The sequence below is a fragment of the Panthera onca genome, chromosome E2 (genome assembly GCF_046562875.1).
Source record: "Panthera onca isolate mPanOnc1 chromosome E2, mPanOnc1 haplotype 2, whole genome shotgun sequence".
NCBI lineage: Eukaryota > Metazoa > Chordata > Mammalia > Carnivora > Felidae > Panthera > Panthera onca.
The window spans coordinates 11,723,241-11,743,130 of record NC_138353.1 but is presented as its reverse complement, the minus strand read 5'-3'; the positions used below and the strand labels follow the sequence as shown (position 1 = coordinate 11,743,130).

Below are 19,890 nucleotides of genomic sequence, written 5' to 3'. Positions count from 1 at the left end.
GAATGGCAGGCACATCCTTGGGGCACCGGGGTGGCTCGGTTGGTTAACCGTTCAGGTCATGATCTCGCGGTTTGTGAGTTCGAGCCCCGTGTTGGGCTCTGTGCTGACAGCTCGGAGCCTGCTTCGGATTCTGTGTGTGTGTGTGTGTGTGTGTGCGCACACGTGTGTGTGTCTCTCTCTCTCTGCCCCTCCCCCACTCATCCTCTGCCTCTCTCTCTCAAAAATAAATAAACATTGGGGCGCCTGGGTGGCTCAGTCGGTTAAGCATCCAACTTCAGCTCAGGTCATGATCTCAAGGCTCGTGGGTTCGAGCCCCACATCAGGCTCTGCGCTGACAGCTCAGAGCCTGGAGCCTGCTTCGGAGTCTGTGTCTCCCTCTCTCTCTGCCCCTCCCCTGCTTATGCTCTGTCTCTCTCTGTCTCAAAAATAAATGAAAACATTAAAAAAAATTTATAAATAAATAAATAAACATTAAAAAAAAAAGAGAGAGAGAGAAAGCAGGAATGTTGCTGGAACCTTCTCGGCCCCCAGCCCTCACCCCTTGTAACCCTCTTCTCCGGGTACATTAGACTCCTAGTTCTCTCTCTGTGTCTGCAGATGGGTTCTCAATGCTTCCGCATCCACATGGGGTAAGACACAATCCCATAGCTTCCAAATCCACAGAATCCCTTCGCCTTGTTCCTGAAGCCCCTGGAGAAGGCATCTGATTGGCTCACTCGGGTCACGTCTCAACCTTGCGCCCCTTCCTGTGGCGGGGAGGGGGGAGGGGCCCTGGATGCTTCATACAAGCAGAGCTCTAGGGGCCCAGCCGAGTCTGTGGGGGCTCGTTCCAAGAACGGGTGTGGGGGGGGAGGTTTGGCCTTGTAAGCTAGGTAGGCACCCCAAAACGTCTACACACGGAGCTGATTTTTTGCACCTTTTCATAAAAGAAAAACATCTGAAATGCAGCGAAGTGGGGGCGGTGGCCACAGCCCCCTGGGGAATCCGTGGCTGAATTATAAACAAGATCGACCCTTTGATTTTGAGCTGTTGGAGGACGCTGATGTGCGGATGCATCTAACACCCGAGGAGCATTAGTGCGTCTGTGACCGGCACAAAGCCACCTACCGCATCCTGATGCTTAGCAAGAAGAGGAACGGACGTGAGTTCGAATACTGTCTGTGGAGGGTTGTCTGTGTAGCCGTCACTACACTCTGTGCCGTAGGTGACTCATGAGCCATGTCATCCTCGCCGTGTCCACAGGAAAGGAGAGCCCACCTCCGTTTTCCTGAAAAAGCAGGGAGGCTCGGAGAGACGGTGAGTGACTTGCCCAGGGCCACAAGGGCAGCACAGGGTAGAGGTGTTGCCCACGCCAGGCTGGCTGCCTGGCTCTGAGACCCCTGTTTCCAAGCACCCCCCTTTCCTGTCGCTCCCTCCTCGGGGCCAGAGCCCCCTCCCCCTTCTTTCATAAGCCCCGTCCCCTCCTGTGTCAGGCAGTCATCACTGTGCTTGCCTACAGAGGATAAGAGCGAGGCTCAGAGAGGGCGAGTGACTTGCCCCAGGTTCCACAGCCATGCCTGATGCCGACTCAAGTCTACTCCATTCCCAAACCCATGCCCCTATTTGTTAAAAATAAATAAATCCCGGGGTGCCTGGGTGGATCAGTCGGTTAAGTGTCCGACTTGGGCTCAGGTCACGATCTCACGGTGGGTGAGTTCGAGCCCCACGTCGGGCTCTGGGCTGATGGCTCAGAGCCTGGAGCCTGTTTCAGATTCCGTGTCTCCCTCTCTCTGACCCTCCCCCGTTCATGCTCTGTCTCTCTCTGTCTCAAAAATAAATAAACGTTAAAAAAAAATTTTTTTTAAATAAAAAATAAATCCCCCAACACCCCTATGTGTAGATCACTGCCTCTGGGGTCCCCACCCTGGTCTGTGCAAGGGCTCAGATTTGCTGAGAAACCTAGAAACCCCTGATATCTAAACAGCTCCTTTCCTGCCTGAATCATCCTGCTCTGTCCCTTCTCTCCTCCCTGTTCCCTCCTATCAAAGGAGAAATGAGTTATTTTTCCGGCCTGGGTGGTGACGGGGAGGAAGCTGGTTCCTGCGGCTCCCAATTTGGCGAGGTCTCAGCGGTGACACCACAGCCACCGCCTTCGCCGGCCGGGGGCCAGCTGTCCTCTCGCCAAGGCTGTGGCAAGGCTGCTCCCTCGCCCTTCGGGACAGCTGAGAATTACCGTCATGGCCCTCCCCACCCACAAAAATAAACGGGGCACATGTCCTCAAAGAGACCTCCTGACCACCCCTGTTACAAATTCAGTCCCCTGGTTGAACGCGGTCCTGGCACTATTCTGCTTCATACCATGTAACCGCATCTGTCATTAAATAGTGACCGGTGTGAATATTTACTATTTATCTCATCCACGATGGCGAGGTCTGTGGCCGTTACAAGTGTGTGCTCGGTGAGCCTGGCCACAGCACGCTCACCATGGAAACTGGAAAACAGCACAAACCAGAGATCTCCGGGTGACCGACACGCCACTGAAAAGTGGGTGCCTGGAGACTGTGGGAAGCCATTCCAACTGGCCCTGTCTGAAACATGTCTGGATTCTCTGTGCACCAAGGAAAAAACACACCTTCGTCTTACTCACGCCACTGTTGTTTTAGCTCTGTTTTTCCTGGCAGCCGGTCTAATACCAATGGATACATCTAACCCTAAGCTTTAAACCATAAGGTCAAAGATTTAGACATTTGGCGAAACAAAGCTTGCACGACAAGGAGGGAGCCTGTGACCACACGGAGGGGTGGATGAGTTGGGCCACCGTGAAAAGTACGAGCCAAGAACAAGCAAAATCCTCTCCCCACATCCCCCGCTCCCTGTCCCTGGGTGGGGGCACAAGTGGAGAGTGTTGTCAAAAGAAGGAAATGCTAGATAAGAAAACTGAGCATCCTGGGGCGCCCGGGTGGCTCAGTCAGTTGACCGTCCAACTTCGGCTCAGGTCATGATCTCAAGGCTCGTGGGTTCGAGCCCCGCGTCGGGCTCTGTGCTGACAGCTCGGAGCCTGGAGCCTGCTTCGGATCCTGGGTCTCCCTCTCTCTCTGTCCCTCCCCGACTTGCGCTCTCGCTCTCTCTCTCTCTCTCAAAAAAATGAATGTTAAAAAAAATTTCTTTTTAAAAAGAAAGAGAGCTGAGAATCCTGAACCCGTTCTGCTTTATTCTGTGACTGTGTGGGCATCACACGTTTTGTATCCAGGTGGAAGACAAAAACAAAAACGAAAACGAAACAAAACTCGACAACGAAGAAACCCTGGGATTTTCCTCCTCCATCCAGGCATCCCAGACATCCGGGCAGCCATCTCTGCTGCCCCATGCTCGAGGACCATAGGCAGGAGCACAAGAAGGAAGAAGCGGTCCAGGGGAGATGGGATTTCCAGCTGTAACCTCTGGCCCCAGTTCCTCTCCACAACTCGTGTTTTTCACCTCCCTTCCGCCAGCATCCACTTCTCCTTGACCCCCACGTTTGCCAGACCAGCAGCAGCTACTGTAAGTGGTGAGCCGAGAGTTCTGAGGACCCACCCAAGCTCTCCAGGGTGAAGGACCTGTAGGGAGTATTGATGTCTCTGGGAGCCCGGAATAGAGGGGTGACCACAGTCCCATATTGGCTTCCCATGCTTATCAGAAGTGAGTCAGACTCTCCTCCCTGAAGGGGACCGGAAGAACTTACTTCTGGTTCCACACCGGCCCCGGATACACTGCGATCCGCAATGACAGAGGCACACGAGGTTCCCAGGCGACTTGAACAACACCTGGTTCTTTCGTTCGCCCAACGAATATTCACTGGGCACCTCCTGCGTGGCGGGCTCTGTGCTAGAGGCAGGAACAGGACAGACATGGCCTCTGCCCTCACAGAGTTCACGGACTCCATCTCCAAAATCCAAACCTCCGGCCCACTCCTTGTGTGCGTCTTCAGCCCTCCCCGCCTCCCACAACCCCCCCGCCCAGCTCTTTCCTCAGACTCTCTTCAAGCTCTTAAGCTCGCTCGCTCGCTCTCTGTCTCTCTCACACAGATAGAGACACACACAGAACTTAATGAGTAATTTTCCTCTAAATTCCAGTATCGACAGAAAACAGAAGTGTATGTGCTGCCGTCAGAAAGGGGCCTAACAGACGATAATCGGAGATCAACTCATTGCCAAAGCCATTCATTCGTGCACTCCTGTATTCATTCGTTCAACATGCCTCCCTCTGGCCCCCCGTCTGTGTAGAGCTCTCTGCTGGGCGATACTGGGGACCCAGGGCTGAGCACGGCAGCCGCAGCCCTGCCCTCCTGGGACTCGCCGTCCAGTGGGGGAAACAGAACCCTCCCCAAGTAGTGACAACCCAGAGTGGGCTGGGCCGGGCCGGGGAAGCCTAGGGAGGGCTCAGGGACACCAGAGCGGGGACTGCCCGGCATGGGGAACCAAGAAGGCTTTCGGGAGGAGGGGGGAGCTGGGCTGGCTCAGCCGGTGAACTGAAGTGTGAGTGACCACCGCCAGGGTCACAGGGAAGAGGTGTCCCAGCGCGAACTTGAGCAAACACGGTTTGATTCGAAGGACTGAAAGGGTTTCTGCTGGCTGATGTGTAAAGCAGGAGAGGAAGTGACCTCAAGCTGTCGTCAGAGGCCGGGTCATGTACAGTCTGGACTTTGTCCTTCACAACACAGACCTGCCTGCCACAGGGTAGGGCTCTGATGAGTCACCAGTGGTAGAAGGAGGCAGGCTGGAGAGGGTAGGTTTCATTTCCTTCTTTGGGCCGTGAGAGGGCTGCAGGATATGGAAGGGGGGAGACAGGGAACAACCGTGGAGAGGCACCACTACGCCCCTACACCTCAGTGGATGTGGGGGCGAGGCCTGGCGGGAGAAGATAAAGAGGAAATGCCCGCTCCGGTAGCCAGCCCGTTCTTGGGGAAGGATGGGCCTGTGGCGGTTGCCTGGGGGTTTCTTTCCAGCGTTTTCCTGCCTAGCCTCAGAGTACAGAAGGCGAAAATCCTGCCCCGGGACAGCAATAATAGCTTCTGCCATTTGCGAGGCCACTAAATAAATTGCTTTTTTTAACCGTCTAACTTAATTTCACATAACTTATTTAACCATCACCCCAGGGGTTTCTTTGATCCCCTGTTTTAGGGATGAGAAAAAGGAGGCAAGAGAACTGATCCAGGTGTACCATCACCAGCTATTCGTTGGTGAAACCAGAATCTGAACCAAGAGTCACGTTCCGGAGCCCCTCCTCCCTCCTCCCCTGCCTTCCCTCTCCTCGCTTTCTCTCTCCCTCACCCCTCCTCCCTCCCCTCATCCTTCTCTCCCCTTCCCACCCATTCTGCCCCCCTCCCTCCCACCCAGCCTCCGGGTTCCTACATCAGACCCTTCAGGACAAGGCTTCACATCAGAAAGTTTAGAAGCTCCAGTTCACCGCCAGGGGCGTCCCTGGATAGCAAGCATTTCACTGCCAGGCTCTCCTTCACTGGCAAGATTTTCACTGGTAATGATTTGGGCTGCGTCTCCCAAAACCACAAATGTGCATGCCCTTTGACCCAACAAACTCGCTTCTAGGAAAGCAAGGAACTGACTTCACCACGCAGGCGGGAAATGGCGTGGACTGGGTTGCCCAGGACAGCACCCTCGGCTTGGGCAAAGCACTAGAAACACCCACAAGGCCCGGGCGCTGAGGACAGGTTCAAAACTGATGGTGTCTTCACACAAGGGCAGGACCCAAGGAGAGGGGTTCCAAGGAGACCCCAGACCACCTTCAGGGCTCAGAGGTGGGGAGGGGTCATGGGAGGGGCTGTCTCTTGTCTCAACACACCCATTCCAAGTGGCAACAATCTCCCCCCATCACATCCTCACCTGGGTTCATCCAGACCTGAAATTTTTTTATTTTATTTTTTAAATAAAATTAAATTTTATTTAATTCGGCGATTTTGACAGCATGGCGCTTTGGGCCTTCCCAACTATTTATTGGCCCTTTTTTTTTTTTTTTTTTTGGCAGGGGGAGGGACAGGAAAACCAGCCCCCGAAGGCCCTCCCCCTCCCACTGACCCCATCCCTGAGACCCTTCCCCTTCTTGACCTCGTCTCTGACTCCATCCCTAACCTTCACCTCATCCCGAACTCTCAGCTCCGCCTTGACCCCACTTTTAAGCTTCAGTGACTGAGTATCATTCTCTTTACATGACATGGTTTAGGATCAGGGCTCTTACGGCTTATTTTGAGACAGAGGCTCCATGCCTGTCAAAGAGAAGTCAGGTGTCCTGCGGCGGGGAAGAAGGAAGGTATGGGATGAGACGGGCCCCAAATCTGAACCTCCCATCCGCGGAGGAGGGGGCAGCCTCTGACCAGCCAGACCTCTGAGAGGGGCGGCTGCTGGAGCCACAGTGGCCGGGGGAGCCCTGGAGGAGGGGGAACCCCAGAGGGTGACAGCATGGTCCGGAGGAGGAATGTAGCAGCAACCACAGTTTCCAGGTTCAGAGATAACTCAGCACCCCCGAAACAAGGGTGCCAGAAAATTCAGAGATTTCCCAGAGACTAGCCTCCATGTTCCCATTCAGAAATTCACCTACAAGCCAGGGTGAGAGACATCAGAGCCAGAGGTACCCGCCCACATCCACGCGCCATGGGTGGGCACCGGGTCCAAGCCAAAGAGGTCAGTGGGAGACAAAACCCTCCAAACTGGCCAAAGCCCAAAAGGGGAATTGTCTAGAAAGATAGAAGGGTGTCACAAAACAAGGGTCAGAGCTGCTAGGGGGCCTGGGGGGGACCAGAGCCAGGATGGACACAGCTGGGGACCAGGCGGTCTCCCAAGCTCTGTGCCTGAGTATATGGCTCTCTGGGTCTCTCTGTCAACTCTCAACTCTCTCTCATCTTGCCCTGTCTGTGCTTGTGTTGGCCTCTCATCTCCCTTCATATCTCATCTTCTGTCTCTTGGTATCTGTTTCTCCCTTTGTCTCTCCCTACCTCCCAGTCCCTGAGTGTCTCTATTTCTCTCACCTCTGCCTCTGTCTCTCTTGGTGTCTCTCTCTCTCTCTTTCTCATCCTTTCCCCTGTTGTATGTTGCTCTATAACCATCATCACCAGCGGACGTGATGGTGTCCTATGTGTTAATCTGTTAACATCTATTTCCCTCCAGCAGAAGGTGGGCTTCACGAAGGCAGAGATATTTGTCTGTATTATTTCCTCCTGCATCTCCTATGCCAGGAATATTGCCTGATTCAATAAATACATGTTGGGGGGGGGGCATCTGGGTGGCTCAGTCAATTAAGCATCCGACTCTTGATTTCAGCTCAGGTCACAATCTCATAGTCCATGAGATCGAGCCCGAATCTGGCTCTCTGTGCGGCTGGTACACAGCCTGCTTGGAATTCTCTCCCTCCCTCTCTCTACCCCTCCCCTGCTCACGCATACACACAGACATGCACTCTCTCTCTCTCTCTCAAAATAAATAAACTTTTAAAAATTATAAAATGAATCTAGGTTGAATGAAGAATGGGTGAATCATCATTCTCACCAACATTATTATTTCATGACAAGCATAAAACAACGATAATAGTTGTTATAGCTGCTGTTTATTGAGTACAAACTATAATACCAGGAATCGGGCTAAATAAATAGTTGCTTGTTTAAACCTTACCAACACTCCTGTGAGGGGAGTACTGTTATGTCCATTTTTCAGATGAGGAAACTGAGGCCCCAGGAGGAGAAGCAGCTGGCCCAATATGAGCCCAGGCCTTGTCTGGCTCCAAAGTCCAGAGGGTTTGGGAAGGGACGGGGACGAGGGTGGGGGGGTGGTTTAAGACTTTGGCATCTGTGCCAATTTCAGGTTGGAATCTCAGCTCTGGCACACAGCAACCTCAACCTTTAAAAAATGAAATAAATCAGGGGCGCCTGGGTGGCTCAGTTAAATGTCCAACCCCAGCTCAGGTTGTGATCTTGTGGTTTGTGGGTTTGAGCCCTGCATCAGGCTCTGTGCTGACAGCTCAGAGCCTGGAGCCTGTTTCATATTCTGTGTCTCCCTCTCTCTCTCTCTCTCTCTCTCTCTCTGTCCCTCCCACACTGGTGCTCCGTCTCTCCCTTTCTCTCAAAAATAAATAAACATTAAAAATTTTAAAAATAAATAAACATTAAAAAAAAATTTTTTTTTAATGAAATAAGTCAGTCAGAGAAAGACAAACATCAACTTCACTTAGGTGGAATTTAAGAATCAGAACACAGGGAGGAGAGACGTACCAAAAAAAGACTGCTACAAACAGAGAAGGAGCTGGCAGCTGCCAGAGGGGAGGTAGGGAGGTGGGGGGGGGGGGGGGAGGGCGGGGGTGGAGGTGGAGGGAGTAGGTACAGGGGATTAAAAAGTACACTTGTTATGATGAGCGCGGAGAAGTGTAGAGAATTGTTGAATCACTATACTGGACTCCCGAAATTAACACCACGCCGTGTGTTAATTACACTGGAATGAAAGAGAACAAAGCAACCGCTGAATCTCTGCCCGCAGCCCGGGGAGATGCCACTCCTCTCACCCATACCCAGGCCTCCGGTAGTCCCCGCGCGCAGGCGCAGAGGAGCACCACCCGCAGGGCAGCCCCGCCCCTCCCAGCCCGGGCTGCACACCCGTGTGGAACTTCCACTCCACACCCAGGCTCCGCGCGAGCGCCGGTGCAGTCCCGGGGATTCCTGGGTAGCAGTTCCAAGCCCGGGCGGTGGCCCAGCAAACCCGGGAGGAGGCTCGGCCCCAGCGGCGACCCGGAGGAACCCAGGATGGTGTGGCCGCCGCCGCCGCTGCTGTCGCTGCTGTGCCTGCTCTGGGCGCCCACGAGAGCAGGTGAGTAACCCGTTCGACCTGGCGGCCACTGCTTATTCCCCCACCCTCCCCCATCCCCCTCTGCACCAGCGGGGTGCTCGGCCTCCCGGGTTCCCCGCCGCCCCGGGTCTGGAGGAATTTGGGTCCCGGGAAGGGCTCAGGCCAGACTTCGATACACCGATACACCACCGTAGGGCCATCAGTCAATGGGAGAATCTCAGCGGAGGATGACTCCTCCATGCCCAGCCATTCACCGTGGCCGGATGTGCTTCCCTGACTCCTGCGGCCCGCCGATCGGGGACAGAGAATCTTGATGGGGAACAGGAAGGCGGTGGCACAAAACTCCCCCGAATCGCTTCTGACCCCTATTGTATGGCTCTAAGGGCATTAGTATTTTCATCCCCGCTGGACAGAGAAGGCAAGTGCATTCCAGAGAAGCCAAGTCACTTGCCTAGGCTAGCCAGCAAGTGGCAGAGCCGGGGGCTGGCCCCGGGGCTGGTCTACCCTGCGGCCGGCCCTTCTAGGCTCGTGTCCAGTATGAAAGCATGCGTGCATTCATTCCCCACACTTGTTTATGGAGCGCTTACTGTGTGTCAGGCAGTGTGCCAAGCCCTGGGGATACAGCCTTGAAGTCAGACGGCCCTGAGCTCAGGAGCGTTTCCTAAGCTCTCTGTTTCCATAAAACATGTTGAGGGTGGGGAGGGATTCTTACCTATCTCCTAAGACTGTGTCTTGGGAGGTTGCTGACCAGTGTTGTACTTGGTAAGAACAATAAGCATAACTCGTATGAACAATATTAATACCGAATACAGACTTGGGAAGTGTGGGAACTGTTGAATCACGATACCGGGGAAGCCACAGTCCCTCATCTCGGCATTTCCCAAAAGGTGATTCCCAGAACACAGGGCACTTCTCCCGAGGCTTGAGGAGTTCGTGTAGAGCTACCAACCTAAACCGTTTAAGGAGATCCCCAATATGTGGTCCTACTGTGACCTCCAGTTACAGATGAGGAGACTGAGGCACAGAGAGAGGAAGTAACTTGCCCAAGGCACCAGCAAGAAGCAGCAGACCCATGGGGCGCCTGAGTGGCTCAGTCAGTTAAGCGTCCAACTTCGGCTCAGGCCATGATCTCACGGCCCATGAGTTCGAGCCCCGCCTCAGGCTCTGTGCTGACAGCTCAGAGCCTGGAGCCTGCTTCAGATTCTGTGTCTCCCTCTCTCTCTGACCCTCCCCCAGTCGTGCTCTCCATCTCTCTCTCTCTCACACACAAATAAACATTTAAAAAATTTAAAAAAAAAAAAGTAACAGACCCAATGAGTGAACCAAAATTGGACAGCCCCCCCCCCCCCCCTCCACCAGGGCAGCAGGAGAGACCAGCCCCGGGGCTAGGCAAGTGGCTTGACCCTCAGGAACGCACTTGCCCTCTCTGTCCAGTCCAGTGGGGATGAAAATACTAATCATGCACATCTCGTGGGGCATTAGGACGGGGTTGCAGGAGGCCACCTGTAAGGAAGCGGCTCAATGCCTGGCACAGAGTAGGCAGGTCCTGGCACAGAGTAGGCACCCGCGTGTGGTTAGTACACTCTACTCAGTGTGGAGGAGACCTGCCCTCTGGTGGAGGAAAGCACCAGAGCGGGAGACTCACTTGCTCATTGGACCCCACATTAGCGCCCTGTGTTCCAGCTGTGCCCTCCTCCACGCTCCCAGCGCCTCTGCGTGCTACCTCCCAGCTCCCTCTTCCTCACAACACAGTACTATTCACGTTGATAGAGTCATTGGCAGGTGCTAATCCCTTTACATAGATTTCATCACCTCATCTGCCCGGCAACCCTACGCTGCTATAATCACACCCGTTTCACAGATGAGAAAACTGAGGCTCAGAGCAGTGAAACCACCCACGCGTAGGCCCACAGCTAATGAGTAGCAGTGCTGGGGTTCAAAGAACTTAACTCTTTCCCACCTTCTCCATTATCTGTATTAATAATAAGAATGCATAGAAAAAAAAATGCGTAGGATTTTATTTATTAAAATCAGTAAGAAACCAATTTGACAATAAATTTCATATTAAAAAATAATAAAACAAAATCAATAAGAGTCAGTACCTATATTGAGGGCCTACTGTGTGCTGGGGCCCTAGGTCGAAAGATTTTTAGTTTTGTTTTTTTTTAAGTATTTACTTTTGAGAGAGCAGAGTGAGAGAGAGCTGGGGGGGGGGGGGGGGGCCGGGGTTGAACGCAGAGAGACAGAGGGACAGAGGATCTGAAGCAGGGACCCCACACTGACAGCAGCAAGCTGGATGCAGGGCTTGAAGCCGTGAACGCACGAGATCATGACCTGAGCCAAAGTCTCACGCTCAACCGTCAACCCCAACCGACCGAGCCTCCCAGGCGCCCCTAGGCTGAAAGACTTTAATACAGAGCCTTGTGGGTTAGAGGTCAGACCCCAGGGTTCAAAGCCCACTTCAGCCATTTACCCTCTCCGTGACCTGGAGCAAACGACTCTGCCTTGGTTTCCCCATCTATAAAGTGGGGCTGACAGCCGTGCTGGCCTCAAGGAGCTGTTTAGGGACTCAATGCTGAGAGATAGATGAAGCACTCGAACATACCCCACGTTACAAATTAGGGAAAAGAATCAGAGGGTTTAAGTAACCTGCCTGAAGCCTCACAGCACAGATTGGAAGGGATCCAAAATCCTTGGATTATAATCACCAGCCTTCTTGTGCCAGGATCTCCTACAAACCTTCTCCGGATCGGGGGTCCATGCCCAATAAAAGTAATAATAATACCGTATTTCATGGATTCTAAGATTCAAGAGTTTCTGCCCCTTTTCCCACCCCTCAGTGAGTCATGCTGTAAGTGACAGTGTCACAGCGGGACTGATGATACAGAGCTGACAGAAACCTTCTGGAACTAGTTATCGGTGATAGTTAATGCACGGCCTCGTGCCCTTTGAAATGGGTTCAATGGCAGGTTTAAGTTTTTAACTACAATTAAACACATCGATGATGCTGAGATCGGGGGAATACGGTAATAACAGCCCAGTGAAGTGGCCCGGACGGGTTGGAGACCCAGAGCGAGCGGCCTCCCGGATGCCCCTCGCGTGGAGCGTCCAGACCACAGGCGCCGGGTCTGACCCCCGCCTCCCCGCAACCCTCCCTCCCCCCGCCTTTCCCCCGCAGGGACCGGGACGGTCGATGTGCAGGCGCCCGCGCAGGTGCGCGGCTTCCTGGGCGACACGGTGGAGCTGCTGTGCAAACTGCCGCCCCTGGAGCACAAAGTGCAGGTGACGCAGGCCACGTGGACGCGGCGGACGGCGGCGGGGGACGACCTCAACGTGGCGGTCTTCCACCCCACACAGGGCTCCAGCTTCCCCGAGCCCGGGCGGCTGGAGTTTGTGGCCGCCAGGCCGGGCGAGGAGCTGCGGGACGCGTCGCTGGCCCTGCGAGGGTTGCGCGCCGAGGACGAGGCCAATTACACCTGCCGGTTCGCCATGTTCCCCGACGGCAGCAAGAGCGCGCGCACCTGGCTCCGCGTGCTGGGTGAGGCGAGGAGCCGGGAGGGGATGATGGGGGGCTACCTGATCTCAAAGGAATACAAACGAGTGATTTTTTTTTTAAGTTTATTTATTTTGAAAGAGAGAGAGCACACGAGTGGGGGAGAGGCAAAGAGAGAGAGAGGGAGAGGGAGAAGGCTCCACACTGTCAGCACAGAGCCCGATGCGGGGCTCAAACCCACCAACCGTGAGACCATGAGCTGAGCGGAAACCAAGAGTCGGACACCTAACCGACCGAGCCAACCGCCCCTGTTTAGTTTTGAGAGAGAGAGACACAGAGCGTGAGCAGGGGAGGGACAGAGAGAGAGGAAGACACAGAATCCAAAGCAGGTCCCAGGCTCTGAGCTGTCGAGCCTGATGCGGGGCTCAGACTCACCAACAGTGAGATCACGACCTGAGCGGAAGTCAGATGCTTAACTGACCGAGCCACCCAAGCGCCCACCAAAAAAGTGATCTTAATGCTGTGGTCATAGGCTTGGCATCAGAATATTTTCATTATCAAATTCTGAATTGAGCCCTCCGGTTCCTCCTGGATGGGGTGCACCCCTGATAGCAATCCCAAAGCCAAGTATTCCAAGAGGAAGGATGGTCTGTCCCTGCGCCCCAGACCGGCCGTGACTGCTTTAGAATAGACCGCAGACACCAAAGCCACTGTCGTGGGAAAACCTGAGAAAATGTCCTTTTTGGAAGCCTCCGGGAGGTGCTGGCCGTGAACCCGAGGAGGCCGTCCTGATAGGAGATGATCGCAGGGACCATGTGGGTAGGGCTCACAATACCGAGCAGCAGATCAAGAAAAAATTAATCCACCTCCTAACTTCAGTATCCTTCAGGCCGTGGACCCCATTCTGCAGCATGTACTATGATTCTTTATGTGAATCAGAAACAACCGGAAGCCCGGCCTTTTGTGCCTGCAATGGGTCCCTCTGGAACTCCATGCCAGCAGAGATAGAAACTAGTGTTAATTTAAAGTAATATTTCTGTTAATAATTTACTTGTTGCAGATACCTAGAAGACCGGGTAACAGTTGTTTTGGAAATTTTATGTATTTTACATAAAATTCTCAGTATTTTACAAAAAAAAAAAAAAAACCCAACCAGTGAGTCAAATTCAAGAGAAATCTCCAGTCCATAATAACATTACAGCAACGGGCAATAATGAGGAAGGAACCAAGTGAAACCCCAGGTTTGGGAATCACCAGAATGACGATAAAGAGATGGTCAAGGGGCGTCTGGGTGGCTCAGTCGGTTAAGAGTCCGGCTTCAGCTCAGGTCATGATCTCACGGTTCGTGGGTTCGAGCCCCGCGTCGGGCTCTGTGCCGACAGCTCAGAGCCTGGAGCCTGCTTCGGATTCTGTGTCTCCCTCTCTCTCTCTGACCCTCCCCCATTCATGCTCTGTCTCTCTCTGTCTCAAAAAAAATAAATAAACATTAAAAAAAAATTTTTAAATAAATAAATAAATGTTTAAAAAATTATAAATAAATAAAGGAGAGAGAGAGAGATGGTCAAGATGGGTTTGGAGTCAGAACTGTGTGAAAGTCTAGCTGTGTCCATTACAACTGTGTAACCTTGAGCCCATCACTTCCCATCTCGACCTCCAGGACGCTACCAGCCCTCCTCTCCTCCATGAAGCCCTCCTTCACTGCTACCCCAGACTGGGGCACTCCCTCTGGGCTCCCCCATCCCAGCCTGGCCCACTCTGGGTTGCCACTACGTGGGGAATTCTGTCTTCCCCCTGGACTGTATACCCCATGAAGGCAGGGCTGGGGCTGTCCCAGTCATGCCTGGGTCCCCAACACTGCCCGTCATATTGCCAGGCAAGGTATTCACGTCCCAATTACAATATTGTTTATCAAGCAGTTATTATGTGCCCACTACCATTTTAAGAGCCTTCCCTGCATAATCTCATTGCCTGTGAGCCTATCATTATCTCCCGTTGACAGGCAAGGAAACTGAGGCACAGACGTGCCCAAAGCCACCCGGTGGCTCGGGGACAGAGTTGGGATTTGAACCTGGCCCTCAGCTAGCTTCCCCCGTCTGCTGCTGAGATGTCTGTTGAACGACCGCGGGCGAGGACTGACTGGTCCCTTTTGCTTCCCTCCACAGCCCGGCCGGAGAACGCGGCTGAGACGGAGGAGGTCCCGCCCGGCCCGCTCAGCCTGGAGCCTGTGCCCGTGGCCCACTGCGTCTCCCGTGGGGGCCGCCCGCCCGCCCGGATCTCCTGGTCATACCCGGACGGGAAGGCCAATGACAGCCTGGTGCCAGGACACCTGCCTGGCACGTTCGACGTCATCAGCCTCTTAACCTTAACACCCTCCAGCCAGGCAGATGGCCAGAACGTCACCTGCAAAGTGGAGCATGAGAGCTTCAAGGAGGCCGTCCTGCTGTCTGTGACTCTCGCTGTGCCTTGTGAGTGTACCCAAATGTGAGCAGAGGCAGGGACCGCCACGCGAAGGCCTCTGTCTCTCCCGGCTCCCTTGAGCACAGTCTACACACGCCGCCTCCACCCGCTTCCCGAGCCGACTGTCTACACTGACCTTGCCTATTGCTACAGGGTTTCCCGCGTTGTCTACGCCAACCCCCTTGTCCGCTTTCTACACTGTTTCGCCATCATCTCTGCCGGACATGCGGGCTGCGGACCCGACTGCCCCCATTGTCTACACCCGTCACTTGGCCGCCAGCTCTGGGAAGCTGTCACTGTTTCCCGGGTTGTCTAGCCTGGCTCCTGTGACGTCTGTCTGCATTGACATTTTGACCTTACATTTTCTATGCTGCTTCTCCTGGGTACTCTCTCACACTGGCCCCCGATGGTGTCTACACTGGCTCATCTAAGGGGCTGTGTCCTCCCTTCACTGTCTATACTGAATACTCCCTCCAAGAAGTTGCCACACTGATTCCCTCGGGCACTGTCTACACGGGGCACCCTCAACATTGCCACTGGGTCCGAGGGAGGAGGGGATCGACACGGGCTCCGCCCCACACAAAAAAACACTGTCTCGCTGGCCTTCCCCCTGGGGACTTTGAAACGTCTTCCTGGTCCATCACATTTAGGATGGAAAAACAGCAGCTGAAGCAGGGTCATCCAGGATGCTTTCCAGCAGGACTTGTCAGAGCCTTGAATATGCTCCTGTGTGTTATGAGTGTCTAAGAGGCCTTTTCTCACAGGATACCCGAGGCACACAAGGACCTGGCTTGTCCGGGAAAACGAGTAGAGAGCAGCAGGTCCCGAAAAGCCTTCTCAGCACCCCGCTGTCTCCCATGCTGCCGAGGACTTCTGGTCTTTTATTCTGAGGGAATCCATTGCCCCAGACTCCTGACAGGCCTATCTTGAGCTGAGCCTGAAACCCACTGAGGCCTTTCCTCATTATGACACGATCCCACATGTCCCTAGGCTGCTCTGAAGAGTCCCTGTCTCTGAGCCCGTGCGTCTGTTTCCCTCAGACCCCCCTGAGGTCTCCATTTCCGGCTATGATGACAACTGGTACCTCGGCCGCAGCGAGGCCACCCTGAACTGTGATGTCCGCAGCAAACCAGAGCCCACAGGCTACGACTGGAGCACGTGAGTCCTGGGTGGGTCTGGGCCCGTGGGTCTGAGGGAGGAGGGGGCTGGGGGCTGGGCCCGTGGGTCTGAGGGAGGAGGGGGCTGGGGGCAGGACTCCTGGGTCTGAGGGAGGAGGGGCTGGGGGTCTGGACTCCTGGGTCTGAGGGAGGAGGGGGCTGGGGTCTGGACTCCTATATCTGAGGGCTTGGGGCCTGGACTCCAGTGTCTGAGGGAGGAGGGGCTGGGGGGACTGGGTCCCTGGGTCTGAAAGGGGAGGGGCTGGGGGCCTGAACCCCTGGGTCTGAGGGAGGAGGGGCTGGAGGCCTAGACTCCTGGGTGTGAGGGAGGAGGGGCTGGGGGTCTGGACTCCCGTGTCTGAGGGAGGAGGGGCTGGGGGCCTGGACTCCTGGGTCTGAGGGAGGAGGGGCTGGGGCTGGATTCCTGGGTGTGAGGGAGGAGGGGCTGGGGGCCTAAACTCCTGGGTGTGAGGGAGGAGGGGCTGGAGGCCTAAATTCCTGGGTCTGAGGGAGGAGGGGCTGGGGCTGGACTCCTGGGTGTGAGGGAGGAGGGGCTGGGGGCCTGAACCCCTGGGTCTGAGGGAGGAGGGGCTGGAGGCCTAGACTCCTGGGTCTGAGGGAGGAGGGGCTGGGGCTGGACTCCTGGGTCTGAGGGAGGAGGGGCTGGAGGCCTAAACTCCTGGGTCTGAGGGAGGAGGGGATGGAGGCCTAAACTCCTGGGTCTGAGGGAGGAGGGGCTGGGGGTCTGGACTCCTGTGTCTGAGGGAGGAGGGGCTGGGGGCCGGACTCCTGGATCTGAGGGAGGAGGGGCTGGGGGTCTGGACTCCTGTGTCTGAGGGAGGAGGGGCTGGGGGCCGGACTCCTGGATCTGAGGGAGGAGGGGCTGGGGGGCTGGATTCCTGGGTCTGAGGGAGGAGGGGCTGGGGGCCTGGACCTCTGGGTCTGAGGGAGGAGGGGCTGGGGGCCTGGACTCCTGGGTCTGAGGGAAGAGGGGCTGGGGGCCTGGACTCCTGGGTCTGAGGGAGAAAGGGCTGGGGGCCTGGACCTCTGGGTCTGAGGGAGGAGGGGCTGGGGTCTGGATTCCTGGGTCTGAGGTGAGGAGGGCTGGGGGCCTGACTCCTGGGTCTGAGGGAGGAGGGGCTGGGGGCAGGACTCCTGGGTCTGAGGGAGGAGGGGGCTGGGGACAGGACTCCTGGGTCTGAGGGAAGAGGGGCTGGGGGCAGAACTCCTGAGTCTGAATGAGGAGGGAAGCGCAAGAAAGTAAAAAGAGAAAGTTGACTTTAGGCCCCAGTAAAATTTCTGTCTGGTGTGCACAGCGTATGAGGGGGTTTAGTTCAGGTTCACCATTATACCTGCTCTTTTCTGTTGTCTGCTGTGCACTGGTGGTCATGGACCCATGTGACATCTACACTCTGGGCCTAGGAAGCACTATTACCAGGGTTAAAGATAAGCTGGGGCCCGGGGGCGCCTCAGTCGGTGAAGCCTCCGACTTCCACTCAGGTCACGATCTCACGGGTCGTGAGTTCGAGCCCCACGTCGGGGTCGGTGCTGACAGCTCAGAGCCTGGAGCCTGCTTCGGACTCTGTGTCCCCCTCTCTCTCTGCCCCTCCCCTGCTCGCACTCTGTCTCTCTCTCAAAAATAATAAACATTTTTTTTAAATTAAAGAAAAAAGTTAAGTTGGGCCCCAATAGGCGCAGTCCTTTGCGGGGGGACCCACAGCACAAGGGGACAGAAATACCTCCAAACCGACCCTCTTAACCTCTGGGCTGTGCCACCTCCCCACCCCCACCTGTCATGGGTCACCTCATATAATCTGCTCAAGTCAGTTTGACGGATGCAGGTGCTGTCCCCATTACAGAGCAATCAGATTTCTTCAAGTTCATGCCAAGGTCAGGGTTAAGAGTGAGGAAAGAAAAAGGCAGAGGGACGGATAGCCTTTCATAGTCTGTATTGGGCTTTCGTGCTTGTTACAAAATAACTTAACGACCATTATGGAAACTTGAGATAATCCAGTTATGAGCAAGAAGAAAATAGCACCCGTAGTCAATTGGACACAGCCACCTCCAGAAATATCCACCGTTACCCTTTGTTATACGTCCTTCCCGCTTCTAATACTTCGAACCCATCCTTCTATACTTCTAAACAAAAACGTGCTATAGGTCCAGTTTTGAAACTTTCCCCTTATTGCATGAACGCCTTTCTGGGTCCCAGCACATAGATCCACATCCCCTTTCCCCCCAGCGTTTCCTTAGGGGAAGTTATAGACGTACACAAAAGACGTTAAGAATTTTCCAGCGAACGCTCAAAAACCCACCACGTGGATTCTCCCGCTGACATTCTGCTGACCTGCTCTATCGCGTTTCTGTCCATCGGTCCACCCCTCCCTCCACCCACCAATCTTTTACCTTTCCTGCATTTCAAAGCATCCACGGTCCCCTTTGCAGTGCTGCTGGGGTTCCGTCCTAGATGCATGCCATCACTGATTTAACCAGTCCTGAACGTGGGCTCACTTCCCGTTTGCACCACGCAGATGCAGCAGTGGGACCGTCCCCGCCTGTCCGTGTCTGTGCAGAGCCACAGTCGAGTCCCTACCGCCAGTCAAAGGAGTCTCGGTCAAAGCTTTTCCAATGGTGTTGGCAGACGCCCTTACTGTCCTGCCTCAAACCACAAGCCGCGATTCAGGCTCACGAGCCCCATGGCCGGGTTTCCGTCCCAGCTCTGCAGAATGCCCAAAACTCCATGCTGGCGTCTTCATCCATTAAACCAAAGCTTTTTGACTGTTTACGGTGTGCCAGATCCCATTGGCCAACATACCTTGGCAAGTAAGACAGGCCAAATCCCCTCCCCTCCTGGCCCTTCCATTCTAGTGGGGAGGGAAAGGATAAACAGAGTAACACTGTAAAGCGCGCTGTGTCAGATGAGGATAAGTGCTGTGAAAGAGGGAAAGCAGGGGAGGGAGGCGCTACAGTTGAAACAGGGTGGCCAGCGAAGGTGTCACTGAGGTGACATCGGAGCAGAGGCCTGAAGGAAGGGGACGATGAGCCGTGCTGGCATCCAGGGGATGAGCACTCCCGGCAGAGGGAACAGCATTCCTGCCAGAGGGAACAGCACATGCAAAGCCCCCGAGGTGGCGGCATACCTGGAGCCTTTGAAGATAAGGAGGCCACTGTGGATGCAGAGCCAAGGGGAGAGGAACAGACAGTGGGGTCAGTGGTATTGCAGCCAGCTCATGGGGTCTGTGGCCGGGTAAGCACTTGGGGTTACCGCCGAGTGACGCAGCAGCCACAGGAGGGCTCTGAACAGCGGAGGGTGGTTCTAACGAGATGTCTCCGGCCACTGCAGCGGAGGCGGGGAGCCCTGTGAGCAGGCGGCCACAGCAGCCCAGAGCAGGGGGTCAGCCCCGGCGGGGGTGGCCGGGGAGGGCGCGGAGTGGTCAGAGTCTGGAGAGGTTTTGCAGGTGGGGCGGTCGGCACCTGCTGATAGGCTGGGTGTGGGCACGAGAGGAAGAGTCGGGGAACTTTCAGGGCTTCTGTCGGCTTCGCTCAGAAACGGGGGCGTGAGCTTCATACAATCAGGGCTCACACCTCCCGCTTCCTCACCCGTCCTTGTCTCCCCAGGACCAGGGGTCCCCTGCCACCCTCCGCTGAGCCCCAGGGCTCGCACCTCCTGATCCGTACCGTGGACGAGTCAATCAACACGACTTTCATCTGCCACGTCACCAACGCCCTCGGGACTGGCCAGGCAGAAATGACCGTCCTGGTCAGAGGTGAGGAGCCCCCCCCCCCCCAACCCTGCCCCGGGTGGAGAGAACAGAGGGACGGAAGGAGGAGGTGACAGCAGGATCCCTTCTGAGGGAGAAGTGTGGAAGCGGTCCCCTGGCTAGGGAGTCTTCAGCCACAGGACCGCTCTCTGATTCCCATTCTACCCCTCATCCCCCCTCCCGAAAGGACCAGTGGAGCCCTCTTTACTCTGTTAACTCAC

General features: G+C 55.1%; 1 protein-coding gene and 1 long non-coding RNA gene across 2 annotated transcripts; one reads left to right on the top strand and one right to left on the bottom strand.

Annotated features, from left to right (window-relative positions):
• Positions 1–3,170: 3,170 nt before the first annotated feature.
• Positions 3,171–5,839, bottom strand: LOC145713225 (uncharacterized). The gene is made up of 2 exons (XR_014136232.1): positions 5,370–5,839; positions 3,171–4,778 (listed from the first exon to the last, which is right to left on the bottom strand). It is a non-coding gene; the product is annotated as an uncharacterized LOC145713225 (long non-coding RNA).
• A 2,739-nt stretch (positions 5,840–8,578) lies between these two features.
• Positions 8,579–19,868, top strand: PVR (PVR cell adhesion molecule). The gene is made up of 5 exons (XM_081791497.1): positions 8,579–8,822; positions 11,980–12,339; positions 14,457–14,759; positions 15,792–15,909; positions 19,527–19,868. The coding sequence occupies exons 1-5, from the start codon at positions 8,759–8,761 to the stop codon at positions 19,741–19,743; spliced, it is 1,062 nt and encodes a 353-aa protein (XP_081647623.1). The 5' UTR covers positions 8,579–8,758; the 3' UTR covers positions 19,744–19,868.
• The last annotated feature ends 22 nt before the right edge of the window (positions 19,869–19,890 follow it).